Source organism: Budorcas taxicolor, chromosome 6 (genome assembly GCF_023091745.1).
Source record: "Budorcas taxicolor isolate Tak-1 chromosome 6, Takin1.1, whole genome shotgun sequence".
In the NCBI taxonomy this organism is placed as follows: Eukaryota; Metazoa; Chordata; class Mammalia; order Artiodactyla; family Bovidae; genus Budorcas; species Budorcas taxicolor.
Genome location: NC_068915.1, coordinates 30,659,567 through 30,680,417, shown reverse-complemented (window position 1 = coordinate 30,680,417; position 20,851 = coordinate 30,659,567). Strand labels below are relative to the sequence as shown.

The 20,851-nt window shown below is 37.9% G+C and overlaps 1 protein-coding gene across 1 annotated transcript in view; it reads left to right on the top strand.

Moving 5' to 3' along the window:
* The window catches only part of PDLIM5 (PDZ and LIM domain 5), a 239,437-nt gene that overhangs the window by 110,835 nt on the left and 107,751 nt on the right, over positions 1-20,851 (top strand). The window contains exons 4-5 of the mRNA XM_052641597.1: positions 18,701-18,743; positions 20,366-20,784. Coding sequence (XP_052497557.1) covers positions 18,701-18,743; positions 20,366-20,784 — 462 coding nt within the window. The remainder of the gene's footprint in view (positions 1-18,700; positions 18,744-20,365; positions 20,785-20,851) is intronic.

Sequence of the window (20,851 nt, the reverse complement as noted above, 5' to 3'; positions counted from 1 at the left end):
ACAAAACTATATTGTGTTTAATGTTAGACTCTTACAAAATCCCAGAGCCTGGAAGATTACAAAATTTATGTTCAGCTTTCATGTCATGGAGAATGATAAATATCATGGCTGACACTATAAGAGTGTGTATTTGTGGGGCAAGCACTATTCTAAATATGTTGCAGACATTTTTCCTTTAGTTTTCACAAAGCCCTGTAAGATGGATTAGTATTGTTATTGTTCTTAACTTACATGTGAAGAAACTAAGAGAGAGTGCCTAAGTAACTTGTTGTAGTTCAAATAACTACTGAATGGAGGAATTAGTGTTACTTGAAAACCAAGTTTGCCTCTTGCTCAAGCCAAAAGACGCAACTAAGCCAAAGATCTGGAGAAGGAAGAATTTATGACTTGCAGCAAGTAAGGAGAACACTGGGGATCTTTATCAAAGCAGTGTTTCCCTGAACAGCAAAATCGGGGACCTTTTAAGCTAAGCGTGCATGCAGATTCATGAAGGGGCTCTGAACAGAGGAGAATTCAGCATAGAATTGGGGCAGCAGTTGCCAAGCTTTAGTTGACTGAAGTCATGAGGGTCAGAAAAGGTCCACATCACCCTCCCTTAGGTTCTCACCAGTCTGGGGTTTTAGCATCTGTACCTGGGTTAGGTCCTTGGTTCCTGCAGAACTCAAAGATATGTTATCAGATGATTATGCGCTTTGGAGAAGGAAATGGCAACCCACTCCAGTATTCTTGCCTGGAGAATGCTGTGGACAGAGGAGCCTGGTGGGCTGCTGTCCATGGGGTCGAATGGAGTTCAACATGACTGAAACGACTTTGCATGCATGCATGCATTGGAGAGGGAAATGGCAACCCACTCCAGTATTCTTGCCTGGAGAATCCCAGGGACGGAGGAGCCTGGTGTGCTGCCGTCTATGGGGTCGCACAGAATCGGACACGACTGAAGTGACGTAGCAGCAGCAGCAGCATGCACATCCCTTGAGAAGGAACTAGGACATTGTTTTGTCATTGAACTAGTGTTTCTTGACAGCTTTTCATTGTTCTTGAATTCTCATAATTCCTTTACGGTCATTAATTACTGAGATCTTTCAAGAGCAAGCATTGTGGCCGGGCTGAGATCACAAAACAGGTTGGGCCAAAAATGGCTTCTCTTATGTAAAGAAAACCCTGCCTTGTTCTCTTTCTGGGAACTCCCTAAGATTTTATTCTGGGACATCTGCTTTCAACTCTGTGAGATATTAGACATTCTAGGGGCTATATTGCTTATTAAAGTGACCAGGCTAAGAATTTTTAAAATTGACTTATGGTTTGCTTGTCTTTGAGGCCAGTATTAGTGTTGTGTTGGGCTTATTTGCCAGTCTGTCCTGAGTCTCACATCTTGTTATAAGTAATAAGTGCTTAAGAGAAATAAAAGAATTAGCTAATGTAGAGTTTTTCTGAAAGAATAAGAACACTGTATGATGCAAGCTGTGTTACAGAGGTGTTCATGTTCCCCTGAGCTTGAAGGCACCTTGCAGGCAATTGGCCTCATCTTCTCCTACGAAAGAACCTCTGTGACAGTGTCATAGGTCCCGTGTGAACATCACCGCTGGACAGCCCTTTCCAGTTAGATGGCTCGAATTAAGAGAAAGTCCTTTTCACTAAAAGCTCACGATCAGTATTTAACAAGAACATTTTAGAAAAGCAGCCAAAAGAATTAAATATCAGAATAGTTATGGAAGAAAAGAAGGATTGTTGTCTTGAAAGGAATTACGAACTTTGCTATCAGTTGCAAAAATGCATTTTTCTTTATTATAAATGGTTTTCTAAGGATCACAGTATAGAGCGCACTGTGTGTTTGTTTCTGAGTTGGTTCTAATCTTTTGTGAGGTCTCAGGTCCTTCCGTGAATCTTTGAAAAGAGGAAGTAAATATGACAGGAATCTCCTATTTCTATTCTCTAGAGACTTTTTAGGGGATGCTTAACATCGTGTGTGCATGCTAAGTCATTTCAGTCATGTCCGATTCTGTGACTCTATGGACTGTAGCCTGCCAGGCTCCTCTGTCTGTGGGATTCTCCAGGCAAGAATACTGGAGTGAGTTGCCATTTCCTACTCCAGGGGATGTTCCTGACCCAGGAGTCGAACTGGTGTCTCTTGTCTCTCTTTAATTGGCAGACGGGTTCTTAACCACTGACACCACCTGGGAAGCCCTGTGCTTAACGCCAGTGGAAGGGAAACAGTGAGGATGTATTTTTCTCTCACTAAAAAGCCAAATGCATTTCAAATTGCTTGTCTTGAGAGTTAAGTATTGGTGTTTGGCTTCTCTAAATTTTCACACATTTTCAAATAGGGAAAACGTTCATCATCCAGTTTAGCTTTTAAGATGTCGCTGTTGGAACAATATAATACATATGGTAGCCTATGGTGAGCAGTTCTGTTCTTTTCAGTGATTGTAATTGTGTCAAAAGCAAATTTGGTGAGATGGAGCTTTAAGACATGTCCGAGCCAGACTCATGTTAATTGTTGTAGCTACATCTGTTTATTTTGTGCCTTTAAGGATATTATTGAATGCAATCCTTTCCACAAGTTAAAACTAGCCTGATATTGTTTTGTGAATTGGCTGTTTCAGTTCAATGAGTATTTTTGTGTGGCCTCTGTTAGACAACCATCATGTTTATTATCAAGCGTCCAAACCCTTCTGAGTTCTCTGCCGTCCTTCCCCTCCCCCTCCCCACCTGCCCCTAGTCAAGAGATTCAAAATACTATTCATCAAACTGAGGCTCATATGCATTCAGTTTGAGTCAGGGCCAGCATCTCCCCTACCCCTTTTTTGTTTTGTAAATAAAATGGACTGCAACAGAATATATTATAATGGATTGCATGTGAAACTACGTGCTTTTATTGGTTCAGATTTGTACCAGTTAGGTCATGAAATAAAGTATACTTTTCACTCTGTATTGTGATGAAAAGTTTGAAAACAGTGGTCTGCTTTGGTGCTACTCAGTTTGCAACCCCTGGACACTGGTGCCAGTCCGTTTATTCCTGGTCTACAGTGGGATACGTACTGAAATTGAGAAGAAGCATTTATAAGTTTTTGTAGCAATTTGACATTGTCAGTTTTCAAGGGTTTTGGTCAGTGGATTTGTCCCATTGAAAGGTGTAGAACAGTTTGGGTGTTGTTGAACTTGCATGATGAGACACATATATTTTGAGTTGTTTCCTGTTAAGCACTATTTGAGGATATTTTTATATGTGAGATTCACAGCATGGTGGAGAGAATGAATTGTCACAGGATAATAAGCTTATTACCTTTTTGTAACATAGGCTGGATGTGCTTCTAATTTGCTAGAGTTTCAAATTTTCTTCCTGTAATGACAGCTGTATTAGAGAATATACAATGTTTTATAATCTCTTTGCTTAAAAAAAAACTTTGTTAACACTGGACAACTTTGAAATTCTAATATAGGTAAATTTTACAACAATATCCATTAAATCATCAGTCATAAATATATGCAATACATCCTTATTTTATAAGCAAAGTTTAGTTTCTATAAACAGAAATAAAGTTTCTGGAATAAAAGAAACAACTGACTGTGTTCCAGTCCTTTCTTTGTGATAGAATAATTGTGAAGTTAATCACAAATAAGAATTTTAAAAGATGAACGAATACTTGAACACTTATCAGCTTTAAATTTTCCTTTTTTCAGATTTAGATATTATTGTCATATAGGCTACTTTGAATTAATTTAATAAGATTCAGTGATGAGGATGATTGTACTTCTGAACTGATAAGTGTGAAATTTAGGGCTCATCTTAAAGTTATTAAGGATTGATCTGGCTTATCTATGACGAAAATAGCCACATTTGATCATTAATTTTTAAATTCCTAGACTCTGAGTACTCCAGATTTTTAAGAAACCTAAACCCACCCCAAGTTATTTTTTAAGTGTTAAATAAATGGAAAAACCTAAGTTTAGACTATAAAGAATGAAAGGTTTTCATTTCTGTGCTTTCCGCGAGACAGCAGCCTGACTTTGTTTTCCTAATAAGGCTGTGCTAAATGTTGGAATGCTTATCCCCTTGAATTTTACTGAAATACCTAAAAATACTCACTTTACCGAAAAATTTCACAATTTAATTTGTTTAGCCTAGACAAGAATAGAAAAAGTGATGTATCTAGAAAAAGTTCGTGGCAAAATTAAGCCTCCAGTATTAACATAGGGCAAGAGAGCATATAGAAGTCAGCCTCAAAGAGCATTATCTTACGCTTTGGATGTTTGAAGAACAAATTAGTTATTTTGTTCTTTTCCATCTGTATTCTGTTTGTCTTTATAGATGTAAGACCTGGGGCAAGTTTTAGTTCCTCTCCCTCCTCCTTCCTTAAGCAAGTAGTAGCTCATATGATTCAAGCATACTTATGGGCTACTTTGTTGGCTTGGCGCTGTGTTGAGATTTACTCTTCTTTGATGTGAGATTTGGATTTAGCTTTCTTATAAAATGATGTACTATATTTAGGAATATGTTTTCATCTGACTTAGAGAGGTAAAAAGACAAGGTCCTTATAGTGGTGTGAAGTAGCTTGTGTGTTCTGCCTCCTAGTTGGCTTTCTGACTCTCTCTCACTGCTCTTTCTGTTTTTACTCTCATTCCAGCCCATTGGCACATTCCTGCCTCCAAGATTTAACACTTGCTATATTATGGTCTGCCTGGAATTCTCTGCTTCAGGTCTCTGCTCAGATTTCATCTTATAGAGACCTACTCTAGCTCCTTCATATAAAATAATGTATCCCCGCCCCTGTTTTCGGAGAAGGGAATGGCAACCCACCCCAGTATTCTTGCCTGGAGAAACCCATGGACGGAGAGCCTGGCGGGCTGCAGTCCATAGGGTCACAAAGAGTTGAACACAACTGAGGTGACTTAGCATGTCCCTGTTTTGCTTTACTATACTGCATTACATCATTGCCATGTGACTTACCTTGCTTGTTTATGTTTAGCCTGCTTCTTCCAAGTAGAAGGTAAGCAACTTCAGAGTAGGGATCTTGTCTGTATTATTCATAGCTGTTGTGCCATCTCCTACAGCAGAACCTGCTCTTTAGGGGGCTCAACAAGTATTTGGGGGAATTAATTAATCAATGAAATAATCAATAAAAAGATATAACACGGGTATTGCCCTGCACTTGAAGTGACATTAGGTGTAATACATATAGGTCAGGAATGAGAAGGTGCTGCTGCTGCTGCTAAGTCACTTCAGTTGTGTCCGACTCTGTGCGACCCCATAGACGGCAGCCCACCGTCTATGGCAAGAAAGCCCACCCTCCAGGCAAGAACACTGGAGTGGGTTGCCATTTCCTTCTCCAGAGAAGGTGCTAGGTTAAAGTAATTTATGGTCATAGAGACGCCCATAGTAATTACAACAGATCAGTAGGGTAAACAGAAGTTAGGTTCTGACCATAACATAAGAGTATGTGTTTGTTTATAAAAGTATAGGCTGATTCAAAAAGAATTAAACACTATTAAAAATGTATTACTCAGTGACTAGGAATATATGAATATATGTTCAGTTCAGTCACTCAGTAGTGTCCGACTCTTTGTGACCCCATAGATTGCAGCATGCCAGGCTTCCCTGTCCATCGCCAACTCTCAGAGCTTGCTCAAACTCATGTCTGTCAAGTCAGTGATACCATCCAACTATCTCATCCTCTGTTGTCCCTTTCTCCTCCTGCCTTCAATCTTTCCTATCATCAGGGTCTTTTCCAGTGAGTCAGTTCTTTGCATCAGGTGGCCAAATTATTGGAGTTTCAGCTTCAACATCAGTCCTTGCAATGAATATTCAGGACTGATATCCTTTAGGATTGACTGGTTGGATCTCTTTGCAGTCCAAGAGACTCTCAAGAGTCTTCTCCGACACCACATTTTAAAAGCATTAATTATTAGGTACTCAGCCATCTTTATAGTCCAACTCTCACATCCATACATGACTACTGGAAAAACGATAGCTATGACTAGATGGACCTTTGTTGGGAAAGTAGTCTCTGCTTTTTAATATGCTGTCTAGGTTTGTCATAGCTTTTCTTCCAAGGAGCAAGTGTCTTTTAATTTCATGGCTGCAGTCACCATCTGCAGTGATTTTGGAGCCCCCCAATATAAAGTCTGTCTTCCCCATCTATTGTTTCCCCATCTATTTGCCATCAATATATGTAGCTAAACCAAACTGAAAAGGAGGCATCATAGTTATTTCTGTAATCTTGCACGTGCATCACAGGGCACTCGTCAGACTGGCTGTCTCACTCATTCAGGGATACTGGTAGCACATCATCATCAGTAGGTGTAATGGGGACTATGATGCCAGTCCTTTATTTTCTCAAGTACACCAGGAAGAAGAGATAGAATTGTAAGGTTCTTGATACATACCCACAAGGAGATATGTATCTAGGGATCTGCATGGCCCCTGCCCCAGAAGCCAGCTGCTATTTTAATCAGAAACCCAGTTTAGTTTAGCACCCAGGTTAGTGATGTTTTTTAAGGAACCTCCAGCTCTATCCTGCTGGGAAATGAAGTTTAGAGAATTCCTATGAGAAAAATAGTCCTCTTTCTCTGGAAAAATATGGAAGAATGGACTGAAGGCACTTGTTTCTTTGTTTTTTCATGTTTATAAACCCTTAACTGGGAATTTTCTGAAGAACTTAAACTTTTTTTTAATGTGTGTATTGTTCAAGCTGTAAAATGCGTCCTTTCTATAGATCAAGAATCAGATAGGTAGATAGATATCTATATATATATATCATCTACCTCTGTGTATCTGTATGTTAACTAAATATCTATACGTATATGTGTGGTTTACCATGAGTAACTTCTGTTTTTATATGAATTAAAACAAAGATGGCATTCTGTAAATAACATGATTGAAAATAGAATAGTTTTTAGTTAGTAGAAAATTAACAGTTATTCATTGTTGGGAAGCATTTCTCTCTGTAGTTCTTCACCAAAGTTACTTTTGTGGCTTTCACTTTGATATTATTCCTAGAAGGCAGACTGTTGGAGTTGCATTTAAAGCATCTGGAAGCATCTTGGGTTCAAATCTTGGCTCTACCATTTTACAGTTCTAAGTTATGGTCAAATTATTGAACTAAGTTGAGTTGCTTCTTCCTGTAATTAAAATGAGAACAATATTATTTTCTTAGAACAAATAAATGAGGTAATTTATTTTAATGGGCAAAATGAAATTATTGGCATTTGGTATGTATTCACTTAAGTGATATTTTCTTATTAATTTCTAGTTTGTTGTTTTCTCTTGAAACATACCCCAGTAGATAATTTGGCTTGGCTCTGACAGTATATAATCCAAACGGAGTAATTTCCAGAAATCCAGGCTCGCATTTTCTGCATGAGGGGTAGGAAATTAATGCCTGTCACTGCTTACTTTGTGCCAGTCACTGCTAGGTGTGTTACATGCATGACCTCATTCCACCCTCAGAACAGTTTTATAGGGGAAGAATTACTGTCCTTGTGCTAACAAAGAAACTATAGCTATTTAATTTTGTTGGTGGCACAGACTTGCAAACTTTATTTAGTGTTTCACTTGGTTTTCAAAGTATTCCTCTATCAATGAAGAGCTTGATAAGAGAAAAGGCTGAGTATGAAAGATAGAAGGATCTCTCTGTCTCTTTAAGGCCCTAAGCTTTTCCTAAAAGGAAGAAAAAAAAAATAGGTAGACAAACATCAGGGTATGAATTGTGCCTGCTTATGCTGCTGAACTCCAATACTTTGGCCACTTGATGTGAAGAACTGACTCATTGGAAAAGACCCTGATGCTAGGAAAGATTGAAGGTGGGATGACAGAGGATGAGATGGTTGGATGGCATCACTGATTTCATGGACATGAGTTTGAGCAAGCTCTGAGAGTTGGTGATGGACAGGGAAGCCTGGCATGGTGCAGTCCATGGGGTTTCAAAGAGTCGGACACGACTGAGCTCCTGAACTGAACTGAATTGATGCTGCTTTTATTGCTGTTCTTCAGCATCTGACCCTATGTATTGCTAGATGTCTGTGAAAATCCATGTGTGCATATGATTTGTTATTGATTCCTTCTCTCTTAATGAATTTTAAGAGATTTTTAAGAGAATTCTTTCTCTAAATGGGCTTAATGAATTTTAAGCGCATTTTTTTTTAATTTAAATTTTACTTTATTTTGCTTTACAATACTGTATTGGTTTTGCCATACATTGACATGAATCAGCCATGGGTGTACATGAGTTCCCAATCCTGAACCCCCCTCCCACCTCCCAACCCCATATCATCTCTCTTGATCATCCCCGTGCACCAGCCCCAAGCATCCTGTATCCTGTATCGAACATAGACTGGCGATTCGTTTCTTACCTGATAGTATACATGTTTCAGTGCCATTCTCCCAAATCATCCCACCCTCTCCCTCCCCCCCAGAGTCCAAAAGTCCGTTCTATACACCTGTGTCTCTTTTTTTAAGCGCATTTGTTAAGGGTATTAATAATGTCATGAAAAAGCCAAGAATAAATGGAATAAATGTATAAATGGAATTCCTAATGTTTCACAGGTGGGTTATTTGCTTTGAAAATCCTATTAGTTTCTTATTAGTAATGAACTACTTACTATTTTGATAAAAATTTGTTTTCTCTACTTGATTGGAGCTGGAAGAGAAGGTATATTGGATAAAACTAATTACCGTTGTGCCATAAGGAAGATAGAAACCTAGTAGGTTTTGAGTGAATGAAACTCTGCTACAGATTGCTTGTATATATCAGTCCTGAAAGTATTATAATCATGTCTGATATGAAATAAAATATGGAATTTTGGTGAAAAATTGGAAAAGAAGGAAATTATACTCTTCAGCTTCTCTCACAGAGAGCATGGGGTACCTTTTTTTTTCCTAAGAAAGAAAAAATAAACACCATTACATTACTAACACAGTTGCATTTGTAATACATGGAAGCAGAAGGTGAGAGAGAGGTCTTTAGTAGACTTTGTCATGTATTAGCAAAGGAACTGAGGTGCAAAGTTAAAAATAATACTTAAAATGTCACCCTTAATCCAAGAATATTAAACCTGTCCCTTCTCCAAGCTTCAATATCAGTGTCCTGTGGTGTGAATTTTACTTGAATGGGTGGTTTGGAAGTTTGGATGGATCATTCAGTGGCAAGTAGTATGAAGGTTTGAAGTAGAGGAATTAAGAGGGATTGAAAGGTGGTGTCTTGCAGAAAGAATAATGAGAAGCTCAACTCTCATATCTTATGCCAATCAGTGTCTGAACAGATTGTAATTCGAGGTTTTCCTTTATACAAAATGATTATGAGGTTTAGACTCCAAAAGAGCCACGGTCATGTAGGATTATTTCCTAGAATGTTTGTTATAGTCAAAACCATGAAATAATCTAAACTAGGGGTTAGCGAACTATGGCCTGCAGTCTATCCCCCTGCCTGTTTTCATAAATGAAGCTTTATTGGAGCACAGTCATGCTCACTCACATTTTGTCTGAATCATCTTTCTTGCTATCATGGCAGAACAGAGTAGTTGAATCTGCATCCTGTGGCCCACAAAGTTTAAAATATTGACTATCTCACCCTTTCCAGAAAAGTTTGCTGTTTTTTAACAATGGGGCATACAAACTAGCCTCCTTGTATTATATAAACCCTTTATTGAAATAGTATTTTTACTTGATAAAAATTTTATTTTTAATAAGAATGAATTATCCTGAACACTGAAATGCCTTTTATTGAAACGTGAACATACCTGTGATGTTATATAATCTCTTCAACTTTCTTGTTTATAAAAATTATTTTATAAACACTAGTTAGAAAAGTGCATTTTCCCCCTTAACTGATGCTGAAATTATTTGGAGTGTGGACATGAGACACAGTAAACAGATAAAACTTTCTTCACTGATAAAAATGCTTTTGTGGAAATAAATATAGTGTTAAAAAAATAAATTTTTTCCATCTAGAATCAAGTAGAATAAAGGGAAATTTTGCATTTATCACTGTGTGAAACTCTTATATATTGACTTATATGCCTCTTCCAGCTCAAAATTATTGAAGGCTGGGCAGATGAAAGGGTGATCTCAAGTGAAGGATATCAAGTAATATATAAAACTCTCACCCAAACTAGTTATTTAAACTGACCAGTATTCAGTTTGCAATTCTAAAGATCTTAATAGCATTAAATTGGTGAACTTCAACCATAGAAAATAGAGCAGCACATCATGAGATGAAGAAATATTTGTCAATTTGCTGATTCCTGCTATGTGAGATGGATATATCAGAGGAAGGATAATGTAGATATTGGCATTAAACTTTTTAGTGATCCAAGTTCTTTAATGTTTATAGACTTTATTTCTGAAACTTAAGCAATACATTGTGTATAAGGCCTTTAATTTAGTGTGGAGCTCCTAATAAGACCTCAATAAATGTAATGTTGACTGTGATCCTCTCATTATTTGTATAATAGGAAATTATGTTGTCATTTTAAGTTCAGCCTAATGCTCCTTTCTCTCACAAGCCCCTTATATTCCTTCTTGAAAATGCTGTAAGCGATCTGGTCAGGGAAGCTCAGTAGAAGTCCTTTCCTTCCCTTCCTTGCTCCCTCAGTCCCTCCCTGCCTCCTTTGTGGCTTGATTTAGAACTTGGTTGCTGAAAATTTCTTCTCAAGCCCCATCAACTCTTGTAACCACCTGAAAGGAATCTTTACAACAAAAGTCATTTCCTTACACAGAGAGGTAATTATTAATATCAAGTGGTAATTGCCTGTTGTGAATTTCTCAGTGCCCCTTGAGTCAAGCCTCAGCAGAGGAGGCCTCAGGTACTCAGAGGGCTTCTCTCTTTTCCTTCTTTGTCTACTAAGTCTGTTGGACTTTGGGTTATTATTTCTGTCTCTCTGTATTTAGTACTCATAGTAATAGAGAGGGGCTTCCCTGGTGGTTCAGATGGTAATAGAGAAAATGCAAAGAGAGAGAAAGGAACTGAGACTATGGGTATGATGATGAATACATGTGTATGTGCTGAGTATAATCTTTTATAAGCTGAAAGGTATTGTGTTAATAATACGCTGCATGCGTGCATGCCCAGTTGTGTCTGATTCTTTGCAACCTCATGGACTGTAGCTGGCCAGGCTCCGCTGTCTATAAAATTTTCCAGACAAGAATACCAGAGGGGGTTGCCATTTCCTCCTCCTGGGGATCTTTGCAACCCAGGGATTGAACCTGTGTCTCCTCCGTAGGCAGGTGGACTCTTTACCACCGAGCCGCCTGGGAAGCCCTGATACATAGCTACTACTGTAAATACAGCACACTGATATATAGCTGTTTTGTACTTTTGTTTGTAGAAAAAATAATCCTTACATGTTCTCAAATCATTGGGAAAAAAACCACTGATGCATTGCCATAAATGATTTAAATGTTTAAGGTTTGAGTTTTAGGAAAGCCGACTAACTAGAAGTACAATTAAATGTGGGGAAATGGTTTAAAGAGACATCCCTCTACACACTTGAGTGCTCACTTTTTTCCCCTCTGGAGTTGCTTTGTTATTGCAAATTGACAACTTTGCAATTAAAGTGATTAATGATGTGCCCTAGTGTTTATGGGTCCTGAGGTCAGTGAGCCCAAAGATGGCCGTGCTGTGGGAAACTTAGCTAGAGCTCATCTCACGGAAGATGAACTGAAATTCCTTCTCTTTTCTGTATGATTGTTTATGAATTAAGTGTATTAGATATGGTTGAAGGCATCACCAAGACATAATAAGTAATGTGAGTAATCTTTATCAGTCCAGTTCTGTTGCATAATTCCTTATTTTAAAACACTAATGTGAACATTCACTGGTGACTTTTATTAGCTAAAAAAGTTTTACTTTATACAGCAGTATGAGAAAATTCATTGAGTGTTCATCCAGTGAAGTTTTTCATGATCCCTTTGATTTAATCTTTATTAGATCTATTGATTATTTTTGGTATTATTTTTCCTATACATTATTTTAACCAGGGCATCAGAATTCTGATTTCAAATACAACATTGTAACTTGGAACTCCTTTCAACCATTCAGCCAGAAGTTCTGAAACTGGTTGTAATGCTTCAGGGATTTTTATTTTGGATACTGCGCTTATAAAAATCAATCAGCTTTCAAAATAGATTGTTCTAACCACACTGTGGGCTTTGTTCTTGGATTCCACGAGCTGAGCATAGTACAGGGCCAAGGCACTAGCCTCTCTCCCCGTCGTGGCTTACTGCCCTACAGAAGTGTCGCACCAAGGGAAGAGAGAACAATAAGTGGATTGTTGGGTCCATGGCACCGAGCCATTGCCAGGATCTCTGCTGGTTTCAGACACACACACTGCACAAAAGTGACTTGTGACGATCACTGTGGTTGAACGGGAGATCTATATATTACACCATTGCTTATTTCCCAGGATTTGAACAGAAAAATGTAGAAATAATTATTAGCAATTATACATCAGTTTTTAAAACTGTGTCTTTACAAAACTGTTTGCTTATAAGTAATCTACAACATTTCTAAAGTAAAGGAGCAGATTCTCAGTATAATACTGTTCTTAAAAGAAAGGCAACTATAAAAATTTCAATTTGGGGAAGTAATTTCCTTATTCATTTTTTAGGACTTTCTCCTCAGGGAATATGGAAAATGTATATTTCAGTTTGGTGGAGGAAATGAGATTTTCCTCCTTAAACATTGATTAAATTATGCTCAGGAGTATTTAGGTATCTTCAGTTCAGTTTAGTCGCTCAGTCGTGTCTGACTCTGCAATCCCATGAATCGCAGCACGCCAGGCCTCCCTCTCCATCACCAACTCCTGGAGTTCACTCAGACTCACGTCCATCGAGGCCGTGATGCCATCCAGATATCTCATCCTCTGTCGTCCCCTTCTCCTCCTGCCCTCAATCCCTCCCAGCATCAGAGTCTTTTCCAATGAGTCAACTCTTCGCATGAGGTGGCCAAAGTACTGGAGTTTCAGCTTTAGCATCATTCCTTCCAAAGAAATCCCAGGGCTGATCTCCTTCAGGATGGACTGGTTGGATCTCCTTGCAGTCCAAGGGACTCTCAAGAGTCTTTTCCAACACCACAGTTCAAAAGCATCAATTCTTCAGCGTTCAGCTTTCTTTATAGTCCAACTCTCACATCCATACATGACTACTGGAAAAACCGCACCTTTGACTAGACTGACCTTTGTTGGCAGAGTAATGTCTCTGCTTTTTAATATGCTGTCCAGGTTAGTCATAACTTTTCTTCCAAGGAGCAAGCGTCTTTTAATTTCCTGGCTGCAGTCACAATCTGCAGTGATTTTGGAGCCCCAAAAATAAATTCTCTCACTGTTTCCATTGTTTTCCCATTCATTTGCCATGAAGTGATGAGACTGGATGTCATTATCTTAGTTTTCTGGATGTTGAGTTTTAAGCCAACTTTTCCACTCTCCTCTTTTACTTTTATCAAGAGGCTCTTTAGTTTTTCTTTGCTTTATGTCGTAAGGGAGGTGTCGTCTGCATATCTGAGGTTATTGATATTTCTCCCAGCAATCTTGATTCCACCTTGTGTTCATCCAGCCCGACATTTCCCATGATGTACCCTGATAACTCAGTTGGTAAAAAATCTGCCTGCAATGCAGGAGACCCCAGTTCTATTTCCTAGGTTGGGAAGATCCACTGGAGAAGGGATAGGCTACTCACTCCAGTATTGTTGGGCTTCCGTTGTGGCTCAGCTGGTAAAGAATCCACCTGCAGACCTGGGTTCCATCCCTGGGTTGGAAAGATCCTCTGGAGAAGGAAAAGGCTACCCACTCCAGTATTCTGGCCTGGAGAATTCAGTCCAGAATACAGTCCATGGGTTTGCAAAGAGTCAGACACGACTTAGTGACTTTCACTTTCGCTTTCACTCTACATATAAGTTAAATAAGCAGGGTGACAACATATGGCCTTGACACATTCCTTTCCCGATTTGGAACCAGTCTGTTGTTCCATGTCCAGTTCTAACTGTTGCTTCCTGACCTGCATACAAGTTTCTCAAGAGGCAGGTCAGGTGGTCTGGTATTCCCATCTCTTTCAGAATTTTCCACAGTTAATTGTGATCCACACAGTCAAAGGCTTTGGCATAGTCAATAAAGAAGAAGTAGATGTTTTTCTGGAATTCTCTTGCTTTTTCCATGATCCAGCACATGTTGGCAATTTAATCTTTGGTTCCTCTGCCTTTTCTAAATCCAGCTTCACATCTGGAAATTTTTGGTTCAGGTTCTGTTGAAGCCTGGCTTGGAGAATTTTGCACATTTCTTTGCTAGCGTCTGAGATGAGTTCAATTGTACAGTAGTTTGAGCATTCTTTGGCATTGCCTTTCTTTGGGATTGAAATGAAAACTGACCTTTTCCGTCCTGTGGCCACTACTGAGTTTTCCAAATTTGCTGGCATTTTGAGTGCAGCACTTTCATAGCATCATCTTTTAGGATTTGAAACAGCTCAACTGGAATTCCATCACCTCCACTAGCTTTTTTCACAGTGATACTTTCTAAGACCTCCTTGACTTCGTTTTCCAGGATGTCTCGTTCTAGGTGAGTGATCCCACCATTGTGGTTATCCGGGTCATGAAGTTCTTTTTTGTACAGTTCTTCTGTGTATTCTTACAACCTCTTCGCAATATCTTCTGCTTCTGTTAGGTCTTTACCGTTTCTGTCCTTTATTGTGCCCATGTTTGCATGAAATGTTCCCTTGGTAGCTCTAATTTTCTTGAAGAGATCTCTAGTCTTTCTCATTCTGTTGTTTTCTTCTATTTCTTTGCTTTGATCACTGAGGAAGGCTTTCTTATCTCTCCTTGCTATTCTTTGGAACTCTGCATTCAAGTGGGTGTTCCGTTTCTCATTTGCCTTTTGCTTCTCTTCTTTTCTCAGCTATTTGTAAGGCCTCCTCAGATGGCCATTTTTTCATTTTGCATTTCATTTTCTTGGGAAAGGTCTTGATCACTGCCTCCTATACAATATAGGGAATGAATATATTTATCCATAAGGTCATCTTCTTATTTTAGATTAGTTCCTTACAATAGATTCAAAGAAATTGATTTAAGAAGTCAAGAGGCCTGAGATTTCTTCAAGTCTTTTTATATATAAATGCCAAATTATTTTCCATAAGAGCTGTAATATTATGTCATCCTTCCAACAAAGTACAGAGTATCCTCACAATCGTTATGTATTAATATGTTTAAAAATCTTGACACTATTGAAAATAAAAGATGTTGTAACATTTTATTTCGCTATTTTGTTATAGTGAAGTTTGATTTTTTAAAAACTGGTGTTACACTATTGATTAATTTTTCAGATTTCATTTGTCATGCTTTCAAAATTTCCCAAACCACAATAGTTTTAGTGTTGTAAGAGTGTGTAATCACACTTAAATGTAAGATTTATGTACTCTATTGATCTTTAAAAATGTAACTTATGTATGATTTTATATATGTATTCTGTGCATTAAAAATGGTTTTCCTAATATTTTTAATGTGGGCCAGTTGACTTGTTCTGTTAATTAAAAAAAATAATATACTAAAATGAAGGCCATTTTAACAGAAATACTCAAAAAATTACATGGCTTAAACTGTGAGCTCCTGTAAATATTCAAACAGAGGTCAAACATATATCTGATTGGCATGGGATAGAGTAACTCTAAGGCTTTCTTAATAGATCAGTTGATAAAGAATCTGCCTGCAATCCAGTATTCTTGGGCTTCCCTTGTGGACCACCTGGTAAAGAATCCACCTGCAATCCAGGAGACCTGGGTTTGATCCCTGGGTCGGAAAGATCCCCTGGAGAAGGGAAAGGCTACCTAATCCAGTTTTCTAGCCTGGAGAATTCCATGGACTGTATAGTCCATGGGGTTGCAAAGAGTTGGACATGACTGAGCGACTTACATTTCACTTCAAGGAACCTGCTAAGTTTTAATGATTCTATGATTCATTTGGTAATTATTTAAGTATTTAAACTAGCATAACTAATTTTTATTGCATGTAGTGTCAGCTCTTTCATTTGATTTTTAATTATAAGCCAGTCTTTTTTTTTTCCACCTACAACATAATGCTTGTGATTTTCATGTGTAATGGACTCGATCCTGGAATTTTGAGGACAGGTTTTCCTCTTTTCTTTGACTGCTTTTCTTATTTCATGTCATTGTACTTGTGGGCCTTTATCAGAAGGTGAGCAGGCCAGATATTAAAGATTCAGTTTAAATTTTTTTGTGAATCCTGTATTTTAAGAAGTAGTTTTGTAGAACTTTCAATCCAGAAAATATGGGAAGACTCGTTATTCTTTAAGTTCTGAACAGATTAAGAGGTTGGACTCCACAAAGTTAGTGAAAACTAACCATCCTGGGGTTTTTGTTGTTGTTTCTTATGCTATTCAAGTAAGAACTAACACCCAGAAAAAACTAAGGGGTTTGTTTTCATAGACATGGGATATATACATTTTATTCTTCTTGGAAACCACTTTAATCTATTCAGGTTAAACATCATCTTTTGTTTATATTGTTTTTGTGTTACTAGAAGAGCTCCATATACCTTCAAGTGTCCAGATGAAAAAGGATTCTGTCCTCTCTGTTATGGCAAAATTTCAGTCATGTCTTGGGTGGTTTTAATAAGTAGATCCTTTGTGAATGCATCTTACTGTGAAATTTCAGTGAAAGAAAGATTCCACTGTTCTGTTCTTGAGCTTGTTTCCTTTGCTTGTTATAATAACCCTAAAAGCTAAAAGAGAAATTGTCTGATTGATAGCACACATGGAAAGTTGTGCAATTGCAGAGTGTAATTCTACATACCAGTAACCGAATGTTAGCATCCATTGTTGTCTCTCATTATGTTAGTTATTCAGTCCGTGCTTGCCCTGGCTAACCAAATTAGTTGTTATTGGAAAATTCAGTTGCTCCTAAAAATGTTGATCAGAGTTCATTACTAGGTTATGCCTGTAGAGACCAAATATCCTATGTTAGCTTCTCTGTAAATAAAATGATCTCATGATTTGCAGCTTAAAATTTACCACTTATTATTTACCTACTGTGGTTACATTGCTTGAATTCTGCACTTGCTGTCTTATCCTCAGGCTTGTGTGATGTAAGAGGAGTTAGACTGCTTCTGACATTATTAAACCTAATGTATACCTTCAGTTCAGTTCAGTTCAGTCGCTCAGTCATGTCCCTTAATGCTGGGAAAATAGCTTTAAGTCATTAGGAGCTCTCCAATCATTTACTGTCCTTGACTGCAGCCAGTGTATTGTAATACATAAGGATGGTTGGCTTTAGCTCCATTTTAGAAGTAATTTACTTTAACTCTGAAGTTCCTCCTGTGAAGAATGGGGATAATGATTGCCGCTGCTTTGGTTATTTGTCATGATTATAAGAGATAATTGCTCCGAGTCAATTATTGTTACTATTAGTCCATGCTAACCAAACTGACAGTAATAATACAAAAAAGTATAGATTAAAAATAATGAATTTGTATATGAGAATAGTTTTGTGCATGGATTTTTGTCCTCTTTTCATCTTTCTATGCTCAGTGCTGATAACCTGTTATTAATACATGCCAGGCCATGCTGATATAGAGACTCAAGTAGGCCATGATCATTGCCTTCACTGAAATTGTAGCCTAGTGGAAGAACTTACAGTTTGGTTTTAGCAGAACAGATCCATTAACCTGCACTTAAAATATAAATACAAAATTAATACTCAGTGAGCCAGTTCAACCAGAATTTATTTAGTATCTTCACACAAAGATCCACGTGTTCTTTGGGCATATTCATGGATAATAAGAGAGAAGGCAGATACTGTTGGACAAAGAGATCAGTTATTTGTTTCAGGAACTACAGAAAGTCATGTTTATTTTACTTTACTCTTTTTGGTGAGGGATAGCCTTAATTTAAAGGTTTCAGTTCAGTTCAGTTGCTCAGTCGTGTCCGACTCTTTGCGACCCCATGAATCACAGCACGCCAGGCCTCCCTGTCCATCACCATCTCCCGGAGTTCACTCAGACTCACGTCCATCGAGGCCGTGATGCCATCCAGCCGTCTCATCCTCTGTCGTCCCCTTCTCCTCCTGCCCCCAATCCCTCCCAGCATCAGACTCTTTTCCAGTGAGTCAACTCTTCGCATGAGGTGGCCAAAGTACTGGAGCTTCAGCTTTAGCATCATTCCTTCCAAAGAAATCCCAGGGTTGATCTCCTTCAGAATGGACTGGTTGGATCTCCTTGCAGTCCAAGGGACTCTCAAGAGTCTTCTCCAACACCACAGTTCAAAAGCATTAATTCTTCGGCGCTCAGCCTTCTTCACAGTCCAACTCTCACATCCATACATGACCACAGGAAAAACCATAGCCTTGACTAGACGGACCTTAGTCGGCAAAGTAATGTCTCTGCTTTTGAATATGCTATCTAGGTTGGTCATAACTTTTCTTCCAAGGAGTAATTTAAAGGTTAATCATGGGTTAATTAGCAAACAGGATTGATGTTTGTCTTTCCTCATTTGAATGTGTGGAGAACTATTCAATACTTAGTGTATGAGTTATTGGATCTTACAGCATTTGAGTTTCATGAGCTAATTAGTAGGTTGTGAACAGTTAAAAGCATGAATTATGAAACTATAAATTCTGATGATTTAGTATATTAAGGTACATAATCATAAAAATTTCATTAATAATTTTGCAAAAATTCATGTTTTCTTCCTTTTTCTGTTTTTTCCTCAGAGCATCTGCTACACCCAAGCTTGAACCAGTTCCTGTTCAAAAGGTGTGTTTCTAATCCAGCATTACTGGGGTAATATTTGATTGTCCCTCCTGAACCACTCTAACTTCCATTCCTGTCTCCAACCATACTGACAATTTATAGTTCTCATACAGTTTTTCCTCACAGTTCTTTAAAGATGATGAGGGATAGTGAAAATCAACACATAACAGAATTATCATGTAATTATTCCTTATTATTTAAACAATATAATTATTCCTTATTATTTAAATAGTATTTCCAGTGTCATGTATTATTGGTAACTCACATCCAGATGTCTTACCTTCACTTTTAATTTGCCTCTTTATTCAAATAATCTAAACAGATTAAATAAGTGGTTACAAAAATGAATGTCACAGTAAGTCTTTAATGACAGTTTAATGGTAATACTAAATTACATTTTTAAACTATATTTTCAGCGTATTCTTGGATTAGGTTTTTGGCAAGTACCCTATTTTATATATATATATATGTCTTCAAATTGTCCCAAAGCATTATTCATTTACATCTGGTTTTGTGCTTTGGGGGGATTTCTCCTTAATTTTACTTGTGCCTTTTTAGTGAATTTGCTCATATTGATTCCCTGAGGCATTAAGTTACTTTATCCCCCTCAGCTTTAGTATTTCTATAAGATTAGATTAGTTTTTCTTCCTTTAAGTTAAACATAATAGAGCTACCATTGTGTACTTTTTATAGAATTCGATTGTTTTTCTTTTGAGATGATAAGGACTTATTCTTGAATATCATAGAAGATTAAGCTGGGTTTATTTTTAAATTCACACTTACTTTGCAATAGGGGTTTGCAAACACAAATTCTGTTAATTTTAGGTGGAATTGATCTTAGTTGTTATTTTTTTCTTTGATATCTGTGAAGAAACATTTAAGATCTTTTTTTTTTCCTCATGTTACTTTTGAATATTTATTTTGGAAAAGGGAAGAATTTTATTCCATCTTTAGTGATATCTCACAACATTCCAGAGAGAGAAACAGGTGGAATGTAGAAAAGGGAAAGGATTGATTGATTTTGTTTCATTTGTTTTGTGTTATAAGGAGCAATTTCTTGAATCAAAATAATTAGAATGTTCACATTTCTGAATCAGATGGAAATGAACATTCCTTCTTTTTTTTTGATTGAAGAATTAGAAATGTCCAGCTGCTTCTGCATGAATCAAATAATTGAACTCTGGAGAGTAATTAAACGTGTTTAAAAGATGGAATTGTAGTTGAGACTCTGGATATTTTAAAATAAATGTTTTGATTAGTGATGTTCTGTTTACTGTGGGGTATTAAAAATTTTTCCTTTGGAATATGTCTAAATTGACCCTTACGTTGGCCTTTAGGCTTTTTGATAACTTTCCTAATCTATTTCCTAAATATTTTGAACTCCTTTCATTTTTTAAAAAACATTTATTTACTCAGTATGTGCATCTGTGTTATGCATGTTGAGACCAGTTAGCATGCATGCTAATATTTTATCAGCTCATTATTTTTATCTGGAAACATGTAAAGTTTGGCCTGCTAACATAATTGTGTTTGTCTTTTTACAAACTAGCTGTGTGTTCTTTTCAGTGGATCTATTTTGCATGTCTTTGCCGTGTTTTGTGTATGTTTATTTTTATTTTACATAGGGAGAACCTAAAGAAGTAGTTAAACCTGTGCCCATTCCATCTCCTGCTGTGTCCAAAGTCACTTCCACAACCAACATGGCCTACAATAAGGCCCCGCGGCCCTTTGGTTCTGTGTCTTCACCAAAAGTCACATCCATCCCATCACCATCGTCTGCCTTCACCCCAGCCCACGCGACCACTTCATCACATGCTTCCCCTCCACCCGTGGCCGCTGTCACTTCTCCCCCATTCGCTGCATCTGGACCGCATGCTAATACCAATCTTAGTGCTGACCAGCGGTCATCTGCGCTGAACGCTGGTAAACCTGCAGTTAATGTCCCACGGCAGCCCACAGTCACCAGCGTGTGTGCCGAGACTGCCCAGGAGCTAGCGGAGGGACAGAGAAGAGGATCCCAGGGTGACAGTAAACAGCAAAATGGGTAGGTGGCCGCGGGTGCTTTCTGCTCTTATCAAACTCTTCTTTCAGGCAGTTTCCAGGCAGCACTT